Here is a 20,912-nt window from a genome sequence, read left to right as displayed (position 1 = left end):
ATACACAGATCATAAAAGATTTTATTTCAGAATGAAACAAATAGAATTTTAATACCAATTCAGAATGGTGATTATCTCTGGGCAAAGGAAGGGAATCTGAGGCCAATTTAGCAGAATGTTCCAATTTGATAAAGCTATTTTACTTTTTTTATTCTTTACTACTTTATAAATGTAATTTTTAAAAAAAATTTTAGGGATGCCTGGATGGCTCAGTCAATTAAACATCTGCCTTTAGCTCAGGTCATGATCCCAGGGTCCTGGGATTGAGCCCCACATTGGGCTCCCTGCTCAGCGGGGAGCCTGCTTCTCCCTTTCCCTCTGCCTCCCACCCCCCTGCTTGTGATCTCTCTCTCACTCTGCACTCTCTCTCAAATAAATAAATCTTAAAAATTTTTATTTATTTGAGGAGCGCCTGGGTGGCTCCGTTGGTTAAGCGACTGCCTTCGGCTCAGGTCATGATCCTGGAGTCCCGGGATCGAGTCCCGCATCGGGCTCCCTGCTCAGCGGGGAGTCTGCTTCTCCCTCTGACCCTCCCCCTCTCATGCTCTCTCTCTCTAATAAATAAAATCTTTAAAAAAAATTTATTTATTTGAGAGAGAGAGACAGAACGAGTGCTCACATGTGCTCATGAGTGGGGGGCGGGGCACAGAGGGAGAGGGAGAGAGAGAATCCCAAGCAGACTCCCGCCAAGTGGCTCAATCTCAAGACCCATGAGATCACAACCTGAGCCGAAATCATAAGTCAGACACTCAACCGATTGAGCACCCCTCAATATTTCTAATTTTTAATAAAGAGCTTATTTCACATAAAAACTTTATGGCATCTAATACACAATCAACAGCATATAATGAACTCTTCTCAAAAAATCAGTTGGCAAGGGGCGCCTGGATGGCTCAGTCAGTTGAGCAGCTGACTCTGGATTTCAGCTTCAGGTCATGATCTCAGGGTCCTGGGATCAAGCCCCACATAGGGCTCCAGGCTCAGCAGGGAGTCTGCTTGAGGATTCTCTCTCCCTCTCCCTCTGCCTCTGCCCCTCCCTCCAAAATAAATAAATAAATCTTAAAAAAATATCAGCGGGCAATGTAGAGTCTGTATAAAACCAAGATCACTGGTAGCAAGGAAAACATGGTGCTGATAAAGATCACAGTGGGTCAAAGCAATGACAACCTTGTCCAGTATCTTCTCAATCATAATGGGGGATATTTGCTGGGGTCCACGGAGATTATCTTTGACAGAGGCTTCAAAAGATCTGTGACATCTTCAGAAGGTTAAACATCAAGTTACCACATGACCCAGCAATTCCACTCCTACACATATACCCAAGAGAACTGAAAACATGTCCTCACAAAAAACTGTACACAAATGTCCATAATAGCCAAAAAATGGAAAAGCTCAAATGTTCATCAACTGTTGAACAAATCGTGGTATATCCTGCAATGGAATATTTTTTTTTTTTAAAGATTTTATTTATTTATTTGACAGAGAGAGACAGCGAGAGCAGGAATACAAGCAGGAGGAGTGGGAGAGGGAGAAGCAGGCCTCCCGCTGAGCAGGGAGCCCGATGTGGGACTCGATCCCAGGACGCTGGGATCATGACCTGAGCCGAAGGCAGACGCTTAACCACTGAGCCACCCAGGCGCCCTCCTGCGATGGAATATTATCCAACCATAAAAAGGAACAAAGTACCATATGTGCTATGACATGAATAAACCTTGGAAACATACTAAGTGAAAGAAAATGGTCATAAAAGTCCACACATATTGTATGATTCTTTCTACATGAAATGTTCAGAAGATATCAGGTGGATTAGTGGTTGTCAGGAGCTAAGGAGGGGAGCATGGGGAGAGACTGCTAATGGTAAAGGATTGATTTCCAAGGTGATGAAAATGTTCTAGAAAGACAGTGGTGATTATTGTAGAACCCTATAAAAATACTAAAAATCACTGAACTGAATTTAAAAGGGTGAACTTTATGGTATCTCAATAAAGCTGTTCTTTTTTCTTTTTTGAACCAGTGATAACCACTTTGCCTTAGTTAACTGTAGATTGAACATTCATTGATTTATATAAACCATCCTCTTAATAATAAACTTCTGTGTCTTATCCATGGCGATCATCATTTGATTAAAATCTGCTCCCAACCACCAAACACTTCCAGGGGAGCTGCTAGATCCGAAGAGCCATCAAGCCCACAAAAAAGACTCCTCTGATTTTAGGATCTGGAAAAAGAAACATTACTAAGAGCTTTGGAATGAGAAAAGTTACCCAGTTTCAGGAAACCTCTCCACAGCTGCACTGAGTTCCCAGCTTCGCAAACCTTTTCTTACTCCATTTAGACGCGGCTTCTCCCCCACCTCTGCTACCACGGGTCCTTTCCTCAGGTTCTGACCAGGTACTTCTTTTTTTTCCTTCCCACATATCTTTTTGTCACTTTTCCTTCCTCCCTTCAAGTTTGAGGCCAGTAAGAGAAGGTTCTCACACACAAAACCCACCCCCTCTTCTCCTCCCACCCTCTCATTGCCAGGGTTCCACAGTCTTGGCACCCAAGGCATTGTAAAAACCATCAAGAGAAACATTCCAGAATAAAGTCCGGAGAGGGGAGGTTTGCTAACACCCATCTCTCTTGCCCTTTGCCCTCCTCCTATAGACTCATTTCCATGCTGTTCACACTCTCTTGGCTTTTCAAAGTCTTTAACTTCTGCTTTATTAGCTACAACCATCTCTGCACAGAGGGGCTTCCACGATGCTCTTTTTTATTTCCTTAAGATTTTATTTATTTATTTGAGAGCGAGCGCGTGAGCAAGAGAGAGAGCATTAGCAGGGGCAGAGGGAGAGGGAGAAGCAGACGCCCCACTGAGCAGGGAGTCCGACACAGGGCTCAATCCCAGGACCCGGGGATCATGACCTGAGCCAAAGGTTCAGACGCTTAACGACTGAGCCACCCAGGCGCCCCTGCCCAGTGCTCCTTAATGCAGCATCCTAAATTCCACCACTGAGCCGACAGGCCAAATGCAAAGGCAGGAAAATGAAGAGAATCAGGAAAACTCAGAAGAGATGGCATTTTCAATAGCACATGGGCAGGAGAAAGTAGTCAAAGTACGACCATAACTTCAGGCATGAATTGTCTGCCCACTGATAATACACACACCTTACTGAATCCTAAGCTTCTTTATTCACAATCCACAAATGGACAAAGGGCAACTCATACACCATATCTGTCTGCAGTTCTCATTAGTCACATGGGTTCCCTGTAAAGGTCAGAGACACCTGGAGGATCCTTAGCTCCCTCCACGTGACCCTGCCCTCAATGCACACAAGTGTCACCTGGGCCTGGACGATGACAGGATGTATGTCTGCCTGGCTTGCTTGCTTTCTCTTCCTTTCTTCCTTTCAAGATTTATTTTAGAGAGAAAGAAAGAGAGAGCACAAGCAAGGAGGGGCAGAGGTAGAGGAGAATCTCAAGCAGACTCCACGCTGAGCATGGAGCCTGACGCAGGGTTCAATCTCACGACCCTGAGGTCGCCCCTCAAAAAAATTTTAAACAAGGGCGCCTGGGTGGCTCAGTCGGTTAAGCGACTGCCTTCAGCTCAGGTCATGATCCTGGAGTCCCGGGATCGAGTCCAGCATCAGGCTGGGCTCCCTGCTCAGCGGGGAGTCTGCTTCTCCCTCTGACCCTCCTCCCTCTCGTGCTCTCTGTCTCTCATTCTCTCTCACAAATAAATAAATAAATGACCTTTAAAAAAAATTTTTTTTAACAAAATGAACAAAAATAACCTTTGTTTTTTCCAACTGTCTTCTGTAATCACTTCACAAATAAAAGGAATGCTCAGGGAGGGAGTTAGCCCACTTGATTGAATTTCCTGGTTAATCATCAAGTAGCTATGAAGTATCATCCTAACTACAAGATAATTAAAGATTACCAAATAAAATATTCTTGTCGAAAATCTAAACTCAAAATTTCATATATCTATCCAGGCAGTGTTTTCTCTTCTACTCCATAATATACCAGTTTTCTGTTTTAATAAACACAAACTACTCTCTGAATCTGTTAATACAATTAACTTTCTGGGCAGATTTATAAGATTGTACTGTGGCTTGGGTATGGGTATTCTAGTTTGGTAAGCACAAATCTAAACCTTTACTTGATTTTATGGAAAAGGGAGTGGTTAAAAAAAAAAAGAAGAAGAAGGAAAATTTTCAGTAAGTTGGGCCCCAGTTAATTGAGCTTTTACTGCAAATTTCCTCCCTCAAGTCACATAACAGATAATATTCCGGATACTTTTCAGGACTATTATGCCCAGACCTCCTTTTCAGCCTTGCATTTCCTGATCTAGCCTTTAAAACAGCCAAAATGTTTCTTACCCATTATGTGGAGCAATGTGGAGATTTTCAAGGAGGGAGAAGGAAAAAGGGCATTTCCCCACTGCGGGGCAAATGAGACAATGCCCTAACTTCAGAGGCGGGTCAGTCACCATTTAAGGCACAGCTGTACTTCACCTGGAAGGCCAGAGGTGGCAGAAGCGCTCCCCGTTGCAACACCCATAACAAGTCATTTGAAGTGACCCAACCAGAAAGAGAGGAAGCGAAGTTGGAAAAGCTACCCGGCTACACACCTTGGCTTCCTACCGCCCAGCCTGTCAGGTGGGACAGCACAGCACTGCCCGTATACTCCTCACTCCTTCTCCAGCCATAAAGCTGCAGGAGCGAGCTGTCCTCTTGGTTCCAGAGCACATACAGAGGAAACAACGGCCACTTCACAGACCTTCCAGACTTTCCACCCACCTTACCGAAAACATTGAATACTACCATCAGCTGTTGGCCATGAAAACTGTCATTCAATTCTGGTTGCTCTGAGAAGTTCACATAGCTTGTAAATACACTCCATGTGTAAAATGAAGCCAAATTGGAGTCGACGAGATCATCAAAACCTTCTAGCCCCAGGAAGAAAGCTGAATAGTCCAGTAGATGTGACCTGCCTCAACATGTCAGCATCAGGAGGCTGGAGTACACAATATAGATCTTGGGCACTAGTGAATGTCACCTCCTGACATTCGAGTACTCGGTTTCTGGTTAAGAAGTAGTTGGTGATTTGGCTGAAGAACAAGTTTTAACTACACGTTATAAGCAAACACACAGGAGAGAGCTTCTGAGCTAGTCTCTGCATTTGCACCTCGAGGGGCTTCAATGTTTTCAAGTATTTATCCTACAGAAAACGTATTTTTTAAAAGTCTGGAGTACAGTTACTTTGCTAGATAGGGTTTACTGTATAATACAGCTTTTATTTTATAACACATTTTTAAATTGTTTTAAAAATGGCTTCCATCCTTTTTTGTGACTTAACAGGTCTCAAAGAGGTTATTTAATATCTATTTTATTCCACAGCATTCTAAGCAGGAAAAATCCATGCTATAGTGATACAATTTAGTGGAATGCCCAAAGTCTTGCAATAGGACATTCCTAATGTCAAACATCTACGTGTATATATATATTTTTTCCAATTTTTCAACAGCCATTTTTTTAAGTTTTTTTTTTCCCAGTAATCTGTACACCCAATGTGGGGCTCAAACTCAGAACCCCAAGATCAAGATTCCCATGTTCCACTGACTAAGCCAGCCAGGCATTCCTATTTTTTTCCAGTTTTTAAATTGTGGTGAAATACACACAACATACAATTTACCATCGTAACCATTTCTTTTTAAAGATTTTACCTACTTATTCGACAGAGAGAGAGCACAAGCATAAGCGGCAGAGGGAGAAGCAGACTCCCCTCTGAGGAAGGAGAGTAATGCTGGACCCTAGGATCATGACCTGAGCTGAAGGCAGACAGTAATCCACTGAGCCACCCAGGCACCCCTACCATCTTAACCATTTTTAAGAGTACAGTTCAATGGCATCAAGTACATTCACACTGTTTTTGCAACCATCACCACCATCCATCTCCAGAACTCTTTTTATCTTGCAAAACTGAAACCGTGCCCATTAAGCACTAACTCTCCACTCTCCCCTCCCCCAGCCCCTGGCCACTCTACTTTGTCTCTATGAATCTGACCGCACTAGAGATCTCACAGAGGTCAAATCATACAGATACGTCCTTTTGTGACTTGCAATTATTTCACTTAGCATTAGTCCTCAAGGTTCATCCATGCTGTGGCTGGTGTCAGAATCTCCTCTTTTAAGGTTAAATAATAGTCCATGTAAATGTGACATATTGGGGAGTGGGGTGGTGGGATGGGTTCACCCGGTGATTGGTATTAAGGAGGGCATGTACTGCATGGAGCACTGGGTGTTATACGCAAACAATGAATCATGGAACACTACATCTAAAACTAATGATGTACTGTATGGTGATTAACATAATAAAATAAAATTTTTTTTGAAAAGTGACATTCTGCAGGCGCCTGGGTGGCTCAGATGGTTGAGCGTCTGCCTTCGGCTCAGGTCGTGATCCCAGGGTCCTGGGATCGAGTCCCGCATCGGGATCCCTGCTCCTTGGGAGCCTGCTTCTCCCTCTGCCTCTCTCCATCTCTGTCTCTTACGAATAAATAAATAAAATCTTAAAAAAAAAAAAAGTGACATTTTGCTTATCCATTCATCCAATAAAACATCTATATATTTTTAATCATTTGGAAAAGGATCCATATCTAGGTGCATCAGCTCAATGCTCAGAGAAGGATAAACCCGAGAGCCTGCCTGTTCCGGAGAAATCTTTTAACAAAAATTTTCGTCTGCTAAATTAAGATGGGAGGTTATCTGGTCTGCAACTAGCCAACTGTGTTTTGCTGAAAAACAGAGAACCACTGACGCCTCTGCAAACGGTCCACGTGTTACATGCATCAAGTCCAGCACGCACAGGACTCAGTCTCCCCGGGCTTGCAGCCTGCACTCCCCCCTCCAACTTTCACTTTTTCTCAAAGCCAAATTACGAGGGGAAAAAACTTCGGACGTAACCCCTGTCTCAGCAGGAAAACGACCCACAGTCCAGGACTGGACGCGTGGACGCAGAGCAGTGACACAGCGGAGCAGCCAATGAGATTGGAGCACACGCGGAATGGGGGGCGGACTGTTGCGGAGTGCCTTTCAGCCATCTAAAGCTCAGCCTGAAACCACCGTGGCCCGGGTGGGGGAAAGAGCAACGCCAGTGAAAGGACAGCCATCAGCGCGTGGTGCTCAGGGACAGGTGCCTTAACCCCAAGCCTGGAGGCGGCGTCAAGGGAAGAGCTTTTGACCTTGGCGAACGCCGGCTCCCACAGGCAGCTTGTGTGGCCTCGGGCAACTTAGTCGATGCCTTTTAAGCCTGTTTTCTCACCATCAAATAATGCAGTAGCACCTAATAATGGGGTTTGTGACAACCACATGAGGTCATGTCAGCTGCTCCTCAGCAGCAGGTGTAAAGCAAAAGTTCATCGGTAAGAACGTGCCAGACGGATGGAAGACGAAAGCTGTCTTTAGTCCTCTATTCCAAGGGCTGCTCCAGCTCAGCACTGCTGACCCGTGGCGCCCGAGAATTCATTGTTGGAGGAAGAGGACGGGCTGTCCTTTGTACTGTAGGATGGTTAGCAGTAGCCCTTCCCTCCCCACTGGATGCCAAGACCACCGCCACCACCCAGTCGTGACGACCAAAATGGTGTCCAGGCATTACCAAGCATCCATCAGAAAGGGTTCCTAAAATACCGATCTCAAGTCACTATTCGGAGCATCCTTGGAAGGTAGCATTCCTCTGCCTGCTCTCTCACCCATCTTTCAGAGTCAGGGCTGCTGCACTTTCCCCACACAGCGCTCCACATGCCCTAGCTCATACAGGCCTCCCAGGCCATCGTAAGTCCCTGGGCTACTCAACAGAAAACACTCCTGGCCACAGTGAGATGTGTAAATAAGTAATGAAAGACATGGAGGGGCACCTGGCAGGCTCACTTGGTAGAGAATGCAACTCTTTTTTTTTTTTTTTAAGATTTTATTTATTCATTTTTACTTTAGAGAGCGAGCACACACATGCATGAGGGAAGGGCCAGAGGGAGAGAATCCCAAGCAGACCCCACACTGAGCGCGGAACCCAATGCGGGGCTTGATACCATGACCCCAAGATCATGACCTGAGCTAAAATCAAGAGTCAGACATTTAACGAACTGAGCCACCCAGACACCCCAATCATGCAACTCTTGATCTCAGGGCTGTGAGTTCAAGCCCCACATTGGGTGTAGAGCCTGCTTACATACATACATTCAGTATAAAAGACATGGAGAGTACAATCTCATTGTAGATGCAAATAGACTAATGAAAAGCTAAAGACAAGGGCTGTCCAAGGGCAGGACAAGATTCTCCGCCAGCTGATAGAGGATGGTGAGATAGTGGAGGGATCTGCTGCAGGGAAAAATCCGGAAGGAGAACATGAGCATCAGTAGCTGGACAAGCCAAGAGACTAGACTGAGAATAAAATCCTGGAACCAATAAGAATTACAGCAAGGTTACAGGATACAAAAGTCATATAAAAGTTAACATATAGGGACACCTGGGTGGCTCAGTCATTAAGCGTCTGCCTTCGGCTCAGGTCATGATCCCAGGGTCCTGGGATCGAGCCCTGCATCGGGCTCCCTGCTCAGCGGGAAGCTGCTTCTCCCTCTCCCACTACCCTTGCTTGCGTTCCCTCTCTTGCTGTGTCTCTCTCTGTCAAATAAATAAAATCTTTGAAAAAATAAAAATAAAAATAATAAAAAATAAAGTTAACATATAGGGGCACCTGGGTGGCTCAGTTGGTTAAGCGACTGCCTTTGGCTCAGGTCATGATTCTGGAGTCCTGGGATCAAGTCCCGCATCAGGCTCCCTCTTCAGCAGGGAGTCTGCTTCTCCCTCTGAAGCTCTCCCCTCTCATGCTCTCCCCTCTTACGCTCTCTCTCTCTCTCTCATTCTTTCTCTCTCAAATAAATAAATAAAATCTTAAAAAAAAAGTGTTAACATATAAAAGTCAATCACTGGGGCACCGTGGCTCAGTCAATTGAGTCTGACTCTTGATTTTGACTCAGGTCATGATCTCTGGGTTGTGAGATTAAGTCCTGCACTGGGCTCCACGCTGGGCATGGAGTCTGCTTAACATTTCTCTCTCCCTCTCCGTCTGACCCTCCCCACCCTCTCTTAAAAAAAAAAAAAAAAAAAAGTCAATCACTTTCACTTTCCCATATACCAGCAATGAACAAGTAGAAATTAAAATTAAAAACACATTACCATGTACATCAGCAACCAAAAAATGAAACATTTAGGTATAAATGTAACAAAATATGTACAAGATCTATAGGAGGAAAAATACAAAACTCTTATGAAAGATATCAAAGAATAACTAAATAAAATGGAGAGATATTCCATGTCCACGGATAGGAAGACTCAGTATATTGCCAAGATGCTAGTTCCTCCCTATTTGATGTATAGATCCAATATAATCCCAATCAAAATCCCAGCAAGTTGTTTTATCAATACTGACAAACTGACTCTGGAGTTTACATGGAGAGGCAAAACACCCAGAATAGCCAACTCAGTATTAAAGAAGAACAAAGTCAGAGGACTGACACTACGTGACTTCAAGACTTACTACAAAGCTACAGTAATCAGGACAGTGTGGCATTGCAAAAAGAATGGGCAAACAAGGACACCTGGATGTCTCAGTTGGTTAAGCGACTGCCTTTGGCTCAGGTCATGATCCCGAGGTCCTGGAATCAAGTCCCACTTCGGGCTCCCCCTGGCTCAGCATGGAGCCTGCTTCTCCCTCTCCCTGCCACACCCCCTGCTTGTGCTCTCTCTGTCAAATAAATAAATGAAATCTTAAAAAAAGGGGGGGGGCACTTGGGTGGCTCAGTCGTTAAGTGTCTACCTTTGGCTCAGGTCATGATCCTAGGGTCCTGGGATCGAGCCCCGTGTCGGGCTCCCTGCTCCACGGGAAGCCTGCTTCTCCCTCTCCCACTCCTCTCTCTGTCACTGTGTCTCTGTCAAATAAATAAATAAAGTCTTAAAAAAAAAAAAAAATGGGCAAACAGATCGATGGAACAGAGTGCAGAGCCCAGAAATAGATCCACATAAATACAGTCCACTGATCTTGACCAAGAGCAAGGGCAATTCAATAGAGAAGGGACAGTCAACAAATGGAGTTGGACTGACTAGACATTCACAGTTAAAAACTGAAATCTAGGGGTGTCAGGGTGGCCCTGTCGGTTAAGTGTCTGACTTTGGATTGCAGCTCAGGTCTTGATCTCAGGGTTGTGAGTTTAAGCCCTGTGTTGGGCTTCACGCTGGGCATGGAGCCTACTTTTAAAAAAGAAAGAAATCTAGAAACAGACCTTACATCCTTCACAAAAATTAACATAAAATGGATCCTAGACCTAAATGTAAAATGCAAAATTACAAACCAGACTATAACAGGAAATCATCTAAACGACCTTGCTTATGGCCATTACATTTCAGATACAACACCAAAGGCACAATCCATGAAAGAAATGATTGATAAGCTGGAATTCATTAAAATTTAAAACTTCTCCGCAAAGACACTATTCAAGAAAATAAGGTGACAGCCACAAACTGGAAGAAAATATCTGCAAAAGACACACTGGGTAAAGGACTATTAGCCAAAAGATACAAAGAACTCTTAAAACATACAAAGAACTCTTAAAACTCAACAATAAGAAAACAGAACTTGATTTAAAAAATGGACAAAAGATCTAAACACACGCCTTACCAAAGAAGATATACAGAAGGCATGTAAGCATATAAAACGATTCTCCACATATGTCATCAGGGAATCACAAATTAAAATGAGATACCAGTGCACACCTACCAGAGTGGCCAAAATCTAGAATGCTGGCACCAAATGCTGGCAAGGATGTAGAGCACCGTGAACTCTCTCACTGTGGGCAGAAACGCAAGATGGCGCAACCACTCTGGAAGACAGACTGTTTCTTACAGAACAAAACATGCTCTTACCCGGCGCCTGGGTGGCTCAGTCGTTGGGCATCTGCCTTCGGCTCAGGTCATGATCCCAGGGTCCTGGGATCGAGCCCCGCATCGGGCTCCTGCTCAGCGGGAAGCCTGCTTCTCCCTCTCCCACTTCCCCTGCTTGTGTTCCTGCTCTCACTGTCTCTCTTTGTCAAATAAATAAATAAAATCTTAAAAAAAAAAACCATGCTCTTACCATACAATCCAGCAACTGCACACTTTCATATTTACTCAGAGTTGAAAACTTACATCCACACAAAAAGCTGCACATGGATATTGACAGGAGCTTTATTCATAATTGCTTGGAAGCAACCAAGATGTCCTTCAGTAGGTAAATGGATAAACTGTGGTCCATCTGAACAATGAAATATTACTCAGTACTAAAATGAAATATATGATCATGATATGGTAAGCCATGAAAAGATATGAAGGAGACTTAAATGCATACTGTTAAGGAAAGACACCAATCTGAAAAGACTACATACTTTATGCTTCCAATCATAGGACATTTGAGAAAAGGGGTTGGGAAGAGAGACAGAGGACAGAGGACCTTTAGGGCAGTGAAGCTACTCTGCAGGATGCTACAATAGTAGATACGTGACATACATTTGTCCAAACCCACTGAATGTACAACACTGAGAGTGAACCTTAGTGTAAATTAGGGACTTTGAGTGATAATGATGTTAGTGTAGGTTCACCAATGTACCACTCTGGTGTGTGTGTTGGGGGGGATGGGGTATATGGGAACTCTCTGTACTTTCTGCTCAATTTGGCTGTGAACCTAAAACTGCTCTTAAAAAATTAAGTTTATTAATTTTTTTTAAGTAAGCTCTATGACTAACATGGAGTTCGAACTCAAGACCCTGAGATCAAGAGTCACATACTCCACCGACTGAGCCAGCCAGGTGCCCCAAGTTCATTAATTTTTTTTAAGATTTTTATTTATTTATTTGACAGAGAGAGAGAACAAGCAGGGGGAGTGGCAGGCAGAGGGAGAGGGAGAAGCGGGCTCCCCGCTGAGCAGGGAGCCCAATGTGGGGCTTGATCCCAGGACCCTGGGATCATGACCTGAGCCGAAGGCAGATGCTTAACCGACTGAGCCACCCAGGCGCCCTATTAATTTTTTTAAAAAAGTAAGGCCACTTGGGGCACCTGGGTGGCTCAGTCGGTTAAGCATCTGCCTTCGGCTCAGGTCATGATCCCAGGATCCTGGGACCAAGCCCTGTCTGCTCAGCGGGGAGTCTGCTTCTCCCTCTCCCTCTGCCCCTCCCCACCGTTAATGCTCTCACTCCCTCTCTCAAATAAATAAATAAAATCTTAAAAAAAGGGGGAGGCACCTGGGTGGCTCAGTCAGTTAAGCATCTGCCTTCAGCTCAGGTTATGATCCCAGGGTTCTGGGATTGAGCCCCACATCGGGCTCCTGGCTCAGCGGGGAGCCTGCTTCTCCCTCTACCCCATGCTTGTGTTCTCTCTCACTATCTCTCTTTCTCTCTCTCAAATAAATAAACAAAATAAAAAAGTAAAGTCATTTAAGGGACCAAATTTTCACAGTAAATAGTAAAAACAAAATGTAAATGAAACTCTATCTTGAAAAATGAAACTAGACGTTACATATAATTTAGGTTATAAATGCAACTGTATACATAGAAAGGAAATTAAGTAGGGAATTTTGGCATAATTCTAACAAAAAACTTAATGATGACATCATAAACCACAACTCACTCCCTATTTGACTTTTACTGCGTCATTGTGCAAATATATTTAAGGACTTCGCCAGTCTTTTCAATGACTTCTCTTGGTTTTTTGATATCTAAATGATTCTACTTGGGAGAGCTCAAGGTATCACCTTCCTCATCAATTTCCAACTGTTAGTGGGTCTGTGGGTTGTAATGTGTCAACAGATATGTGTGAAACTTTAACAGCTCTCAAACATTTCTTCCACCAGACTTCATGAAATCTTGCAAAGATTTGCAATTTCACTTCACAACTGATTGTGACTTTTACCAATCAGCAACAAGAATGATAATAACAAACCCTTGATTTGATGGGCCTGGACAGAAGCTAGTGATCAGCTGTGACGGCTGGGCATGGACAGTAATTTTTTTTTTTTTTTTTTTTGAGAGAGACAGTGAGTGTGGCAGGGAGGGGGGATCTTAAGCAGAGTCCACACCCAGCGCAGAGCCCCATGTGGGGCTCATTCTCACGACCCTGAGATCATGACCTGAGCCAAAATCAAGAGCTGGGTGCTTAACCGAGGAGTCACCCAGGCGCCTCAATGTCACCATAATTTTTATCTTTCCCTATACCACTCCTAGCTAGCGGGACTCAGGCAAACAACAGTCTGATTAGAAAGACCACTGTCATCACAGTAGGAGGATAGTGAAGAGATCAATTTAAGCTAAAATCTAGTGCCTACCACAAGTCAGGCACTATTCCATTGCTGGAGATCTGAGATGAACAGGAAATGCCCTCTAGGAATTCAATCTAACAGAAGAGGCAAAGAATAAACACACAAATGCGGCAGCTGTTGTTGCTGTGAAGGTGTCTATGTATATGAAGTGCTATGGAAAAGACATAAATAAAGAAGGAATTAATTGTTTCTAAGTTAGGTCTTGAAGGAGGAAGTTTAAAAGCAGACACCAGGCTGCCAAGCAGAGTTTAAGAGCAAAGAAAGGCCTAGAGACTAAAAGCACAAAGCTCATTCAGGAAATACAGGGTCCAGTGTAAGGAGCCCACTGCTCCTCACTGCTGGTGGGGGGGAGGGGGGAGCGATTTTTAAACAATAGCAACAAAAAGGAACCACTCTAGGGAGGCTGGGGCCCAAGTTTAAAGCAGGCAAATAAGTCCGGATTTTATTCTCCAGCTACAAGAAGCCACGTAAACTTTAAAACAAAGAGTAAAACTATTTGAGAATACTTGGCAACAGGACAAAGAATGATTTAGAGGAGGGAACCCAAAGTGCAAGGACATCCATGGGCACCTCCTGTTACGGTGTCTAAGCAAGGACGCGGACCTGGACTCCTGGCCTCAGAAACAGCACAGAGAACAGACAGTAGGTGTGGATGCAAAAGCAGGTCACCAGGTCTCAGCTGCCGCTGCAGGCAGAGGAGGGGCTTCTGGGGGAGGGCAAAGGTGGCAGTGGTCCCGGGACTCTGGCCAGCTGCTGTTACCAACTCAAAGACAGAAAGCAGCAAGAGCATATCCCAGGGTGGGAAGGAGCAAAAGGGTGAAATGTGGACAGACTAGATGGACTGAGTTGAGGTGGTGAGGTCTGACAAACCGCTGGGGATGGACCAGCACTCAGCCAAAAGCTGAAAGATGGTGAAGTGTCAGTAACATCTAATAGTCGGAGTCACAGGAAAGGCAACTCACTAGATTTCAACCAAGGGAAACCCCATTCCCTACTCTGAACTGCCTCTTTTGCTATTTATTTATTTATTTATTTATTTATTTATTTATTTATTTAATTCATGAAAGACAGAGAAAGAGACAGAGGCAGAGGGAGAAGCAGGCTCCCCACGGAGCAGGGAGCCTGATGCGGGACTCGATCCCAGGACCCTGGGATCATGACCTGAGCCGAAGGCAGACGCTTAACCGACTGAGCAACCCAGGCGTCCCCCTCTTTTGCCTTTTTAAAAGCTAGGCATCACCCCCTTCCCATGTCCTAAATCACCTCTTTTCTCCCTATTAAATGGATTCCATAACCACATTCTATTCCAGAAAACAGAACTAAGAGGCAGTGTATACCATACATTGTTTTAAAAGGTCCTCCAAACCAAAGGAAAGCTTTCAAGACCATTTCTAAGACTCTGAATTCTTGGAGAAAAGAAACAAAACACATCCTCAACGCTCTTAAAATGAGTTTTGAGCAAAACACAGGTTTAACTGACCATTGACACTTCCCCAAAAGGTGCCACAAAAAAATGTCTTAAGGCTGAATCCCGGGGTGTCCAAACGTCTTCACAGGCAACAGGCAAGAGCACTGGAGCAGGAGGGGGGTACAGAGACCTCCTAGTTCAGCAAACAGCCACTGACCTCCAGCCCCTCTAGGTTTTTCATTTTACAGACTGATGACACGGCCTAGGATGAGCTCTATCACCCTTTTCACTGAGGATCTTCGGGGCTAACTAAGTGTGATAGTTTTGGAGAGATTCATGAAAAAAAAAAAAACCTCAGGCAATTGCGAGATTATCTAAAACCTCTGTTTTTGATTCTTATCTTTTGCCTCTCACTGCTCATAAGCAAATCCGTAAGAGAGGCCAGAGGACAACAAGGAAGTGAAGCTCGGTTATTCTGCTGCATTTGCAGGTCTGCTTGAAAAGACTGGGCACGGAAAAGCGATCAAATGACTACAATTGGATTTGGGGATTATCAGTGGCAGCCAGCCAGTTTCTAGATATGACACTCAACCTGGTCAACCAGTTAAAAGAAAAGCTGCGAGAAAGAAACGCATTTTTAAAGGTCTGTATAAAAGAACACTAACTGTTAAATAGTTATCTCGTGGGAGCAGAACGGCAACAGAAATCAAGGGAGTCTTGGGCACCTGGGTGGCTCAGTCGGTTGGGCGACTGCCTTCGGCTCAGGTCATGATCCTGGAGTCCCTGGATCGAGTCCCGCATCGGGCTCCCTGCTCGGCAGGGAGTCTGCTGCTCCCTCCGACCCTCCCCCCTTTCATGCTCTCTCTCTCTCACTGTGTCTCTCTCTCTCAAATAAATAAATAAAATCTTTAAAAAAAAAAAAAAAGAAAGAAATCAAGGGAGTCTTTCCCTGTTCAGTCTGAATACACATACACATACATTTTTTGTCATTTAAATTTACGACTAAATATTTTTAGCTTAAAAAAGGGGGGGAATCTTTCTCCCTTGGTCGTAATTTTTGGAACGACACCTCCTAAACTCTGGCCACTAATACACCCCTATGACTGAACAGTGCTGGCCAGGATGAGCAAACGTCACCCCTTGGACACTAACAAATGACTCTTTCAGCGCGGGGAGAAAAGCAAACCATGGACTCGAGGAACTAGAAGCAAACTTATCAGGTGACTTTTTTCAAGGCCAATCAGGCCAGCCCTCCGCATTCAAGGCCCTAAAACCGCAAAGGGGTTTCCCAGACAAATCTTTAAGCTTCTGGACAAAACGCACTTTGTGATTCAACGGCATTGTTCTGCCTACAGGAGACCTGTTGTCCCATGAAACCGGTGTACGTGTATTTTTTTCAACAGCCTGTCTTCTGGAAGGTCCTGTGAGGCCGCGGGGCCAGGGCCGCGCAATCCCGCCGGGATTTCACGCGGCTCGGGGAAAGGGGGCTTCAGCCCCCCGCAGGGTCCGCAGGCCCCGCCCCGCCCGGCCAGCGTCACCCGACCGGGTAGCGGCTCCCCGCTTCTGCCCCGCGCGCCCACCCCCGCGGGGGCCGCCACCGACCTGATGACACTGATGTGGAACTGGTCCTCGCGAAGGCCCCGCCAGGCACCGGGCAGGAACTCCTTGCACCACAGATAGGCCCTGCGCCGCGTCCGGGGCTCGGGCTGCTCGCCTGCCGGCGGCGGGGGCAGCGGCAGCGGCGGCGGCGGCGGCGGCAGCGCGAGCGGCGGCTGCGGGCCGCCCGGCGGCTTGGGCTCGCGGTCGCTGGCGGCGTCGCGCTGCTGCCCCACGCCGGGCGCCGGGGCCGCGCTGCCGCCGCCGCAGCTCAGCAGCAGCCCGAGCGGCGAGGGCTCCGCCTCGCCTCCGTTGCAGAACTTGGTCTTCATGCCGGGCGGGCGGCCGCAGCGCGCGCCAGGGAGGCTCAGAGTCCGGCCGGGCGCCCCCCTCACGGAGGCCGGGCGCGGAGGCGGCTCGCCGGCTCGCTGACGGGCCGGCCGGGAGCGGGCGCGGCGGCTGGCGGCGCGCCGGGCGGACGCGGGGCGGCGGCGCGGAGGGAGCGGGCGGCGGGCGGCGGCGGCGGCGGCGCTCGCCTGTCCCTGCTCGCCGCGGCGCTCGCTCCTATACCGCCGCCGCACGAGGAGCGCCGCTCGCGTCACAGCCCGCCCTCGAGCTCGCCGCCGATTGGCCGCCGCCCGCCGGCCCGGCGCGTCACAACCGCCGCCGCCCTCGCCACGCCACCTCCTTATTGGCTGCGGCGCCGCCCCCCGCCCCGGGCGCTGCCGGCGCGGGGGGCGGGGCCGGCGCGGGGGGCGGGGCGTCGAGCCGGCGCCGGGGGTCGCGGGGTCGGAGTGCGGCGAGCGAGGCCCGGGGGCGCCCCTAGAGCGTTGCGGGGGCCGGGCGAGGCCGGCCTCCGAGCCTCGAGGATCTAGGGCTTGGCTCTGCGAGCCGAAAGCTCGCCAGGACCCCCGGGGGCCCCAGGACATCAGAGGCCGGGGCCTGGCAGGGGGCAGGCAGGAAGCTGATGCCTGGAAGCTGGCTTCTCTTTCCGCATGACCTTGGGCCAGGGCACCTCCCCTGCAGCTCCGTGGCTGTATTTTTATAACCTTTCCCCGCGGCGGCTCAGCTCCTCGCGAGGCGCGACCACGCTCCGTCCAACCCAGAGCCGGAGGAGTTACTATCCCCGAGTCAGAAACCAAGGTCCGAAAGAGGGCAGAGGCGATTGGTTCGAGGCAGCACAGGTGACCCCGCCCCCCAAGGCCCCCGGCAGCCTCAGTTTCCCTGTCCTTGGTGCTGAGGACGCCGGGGCCTAGAGGCTCCGGGCGGGCGGGGCTGCATCCCGTGGCGGGGCTGCGACAGCCGCGCGGAATTCTGTCCAAAGGTGAATGACACGGGGCTGCTGGCTTTGTGGGCGCGCCCCACCCGCCCCCGCGCAGGAGGCAGCCCCGTGACCGTGACTAACCCACCTTTGCCCGCGGAGGGGGACGAGGGCGCTGCTCCCGTTGGCCACACAGTCTGGTGTCCCTCACTCCTCTTTGACCCCGCCGTCCCGATCCTTTCTGGAAGTGGGTTACAGATAAGTATAAAAATTACAGATCCTGTTTTATGGGACATGAGCTGGAACAAGAGGTTTCCCAGGCTGCTTAGAAAATTAAGCGCCTGGATTACAGAAAATGGCTTCTGTGTGGGATTTCAGTCTGCCCACAGCAAAAAAATCTCTTTTTAGACAGTGTGTACTTGGCCGAACTTGCTCCGAGGGAAAAAATGGTCTTATTGAACAAAAGCGTTATAATGAAAGGGGCCTTTTGACCAGACAGCTGTAGGTGGGGCCTGTACTGGACCAGCCCAGGCGTTTAGGAGGAAGGCGAGGTGGGCGTCCCGTTGGATGTTTGAAAAGCTGAGACGTCAAGGTCTCCAGTCAGGCCATTTAGATAAGGTAGCCAAGGACTTTGTCTAAAAATAACACTGGTAAGGAGGTGAGGCCATGTCCACGGCCTGCCCAGGTGACAGACTTTTTGTCCCACTGTCCCCTGGCAGCCGCCTAGTAATCTCAGGAATGCCAGAAACCTGTCGGGGAGAAAAAGTCACTAGGAGTAAGAGTTGGGTCTCTGTATTTTGAAATAACTGGCATCTGCTGGTTTGGGCTGTTGGAACCCACAGGCACCTTTATGGGATGGCAGTTCCCTGTGGGAGGAAAAGGATGCCTTATTAAAGGTGTTGGGAAAGTTTTATGTATTACTGCTTCCATTTATAGATGTGAAGACTGAGTCCTGCAGAGGCTGCAAACCTCAGCTGAGGTCCCTTGGCTAAGATGAGAGGCAAGGGCAGGTGTCCTGGCTCCTTTGTGTGAAGAGTATGACTTCCAAGAGGATAGAAAACTTCCCTCCCCTACAGTCAAACTAAGTCCTGAATGTAGCTCTCATTAGCTCATCCTTGGCTTGGCCGCTCAGGGCTCACCATTAGTGGGGGGGACAAAGCCCCCAGGGCAGAGACTGAGGAAGCTTGGCATGTCGTGATGCTAAAATAATAGGTTAGGTTTTACATGAAAAAAGACTAATTCTGGGGTACCTGGGTGGCTCAGTCATTAAGCGTCTGCCTTTGGCTCAGGTCACGATCCCAGGGTTCTGGGATCGAGCCCCACATCGGGCTCCCTGCTCCACGGGAGGCCTGCTTCTCCCTCTCCCACTCCCCCTGCTTGTGTTCCTGCTCTCGCTATTTCTCTCTCTGTCAAATAAATAAATATAATCTTAAAAAAAAAAAAAAGACTAATTCTGTCATAGAAGTAGGGGAAGACTCACCAGGGGGTGTTTGAGCAAGGCTTTGAAAGGTTGAGAAGGCATTTCTCAGGCAGTCCACTTTCCAGAGTAATCTGTGAGGATGTATAATGAAGATGGGCCCTAGCATGCAGTAGGTGCTCAGGAAAAGTGCCAGACCTCACTATCCACAAGGAGAAACCCAGAGTGGTAAATATGCCTATGACCCTTGAGCTGGCAACTTCATTCCCAAAACTTTCTCCCAAGAAGTCATCCAAAGCAAAAAGCCCCATGCATCATACTGAACACTGCCTCACCATCTGTAATTGGAGAAAGCTGGAAATAATATTCGTCCAGCACCTAGGCCAAGCTATAGAAGATGTTGGGCCCATGGGGTGTCTGGCTGGCTCAGTCCGTAGGGCTTGTGCCTCTTGATCTTGGGGTCTGAGTTCAGGCCCCACACTGGGCGTAGAGTTTACTCAAAAAAAAAGAAAAGATGTTGGACCCACATATTGGTGTATCAGACAGGAGTTAAACATGACCAGGTTAGGGGCACCTGGGTGGCTCAGTCGGTTAAGCGTCTGCCTTCGGCTCAGGTCATGATCTCAGGGTCCTGGGATCAAGCCCCGCATCGGGCTCCCTGCTCCGCGGGAAGCCTGCTTCTCCCTCTCCCACTCCCCCTGCTTGTGTTCCCTCTCTCACTCTGTGTCTCTCTCTGTCAAATAAATAAAAAAAATAAAATAAAATAAAAAAATACGACCAGGTTGAAGGTGGTAGGAAGGGTCATTTTCCACATATTTATCAGCACTGGATATTGAGGAAACAGCTCTGCCTGGCTCTGATTCCAATCTAGAAAAGCAACACTGTCCACCCCACTGCCACCCAGTCCCTCTCCCCTCATCCCTGTTTGTTTATTGTGCATTGTCCATCTGCTCAACACATGGAACTTCCAGGAGAGCTGGGACCTTGAATATCACTCTGTACCCATGTGACTGGCAGGCCCTGATGTTTGTGGACACTCAAATATTTGCTGACTGCATGAAGTTCTGGCTCAGCGCTTACTAACCGTATGTCTTTGAACTGAGCCTCAGTTTCCTCAGCTGTAAAATGGGGATGACAGGCATACCTCAGAGATATTACAGGATCAGTTCCAGACCACCACAATAAAGCAAATATCACAATAAAGTCAGGCAAATTAATGTTTTGGTTTCCCAGTGCAGATAAAAGTTATGTTTCCACTACACCATAGTTCATTAAGTGTATAATAGCATGTCTTTTTTTTTTTTTTTTAACATTTTATTCATTTATTTGCGAGAGAGAGAATGAGAGACAGAGAGCACGAGAGGGAAGAGGGTCAGAGGGAGAAGCAGACTCCCTGCTGAGCAGGGAGCCCGATGTGGGACTCGATCCCGGGACTCCAGGATCATGACCTGAGCTGAAGGCAGTCGCTTAACCAACTGAGCCACCCAGGCGCCCTATAATAGCATGTCTTAAAACACACACACACAAAACACCATGTATATACCTTAATTTAAAAATACTTTATTGCAGGGCACCTGGCTGGTAGAGCATGTGACTCTTGATCTCAGGGCTATGAGTTTGAGCCCCACGTGGGGTATAGAGATTACTTAAAAATAAAAAAAAAAATCTTTATTAAAAAGTACTTTATTGGGGCGCCCGGGTGGCTTGGTAAGTTAAGCCTCTGCCTTCGGCTCAGGTCATGATCCCAGGCTCCTGGGATCGAGCCCCAAGTCAGGCTCCCTGCTCAGCAGGGAGTCTGCTTCTCCCTCTCCCTCTGCTGCTCCCTCTGCTTATGCTCTCTCTCTTTGTGT

At 47.5% G+C, this 20,912-nt stretch overlaps 1 protein-coding gene across 3 annotated transcripts in view; it reads right to left on the bottom strand.

Moving 5' to 3' along the window:
- The window catches only part of CHKA (choline kinase alpha), a 61,218-nt gene extending 44,318 nt beyond the window's left edge, over positions 1–16,900 (bottom strand). For 2 of the 3 annotated variants that reach the window (XM_045893135.3, XM_045893136.3), the window contains exon 1: positions 16,391–16,900. In XM_045893135.3, coding sequence (XP_045749091.1) covers positions 16,391–16,716 — 326 coding nt within the window. In that variant the 5' untranslated portion in view covers positions 16,717–16,900. Of the gene's footprint in view, positions 1–16,111; positions 16,331–16,390 lie in introns of those variants that run through there. The other variant, XM_064576077.1, reaches the window with a different exon arrangement.
- Between the last annotated feature and the right edge of the window lie 4,012 nt (positions 16,901–20,912).

Source organism: Mirounga angustirostris, unplaced genomic scaffold (assembly GCF_029215605.1).
Source record: "Mirounga angustirostris isolate CCGP_5_RB_7025 unplaced genomic scaffold, mMirAng1.0.hap1 SCAF_13, whole genome shotgun sequence".
Classification (NCBI taxonomy): Eukaryota; Metazoa; Chordata; class Mammalia; order Carnivora; family Phocidae; genus Mirounga; species Mirounga angustirostris.
This window is presented reverse-complemented; position numbering and strand designations above follow the sequence as displayed.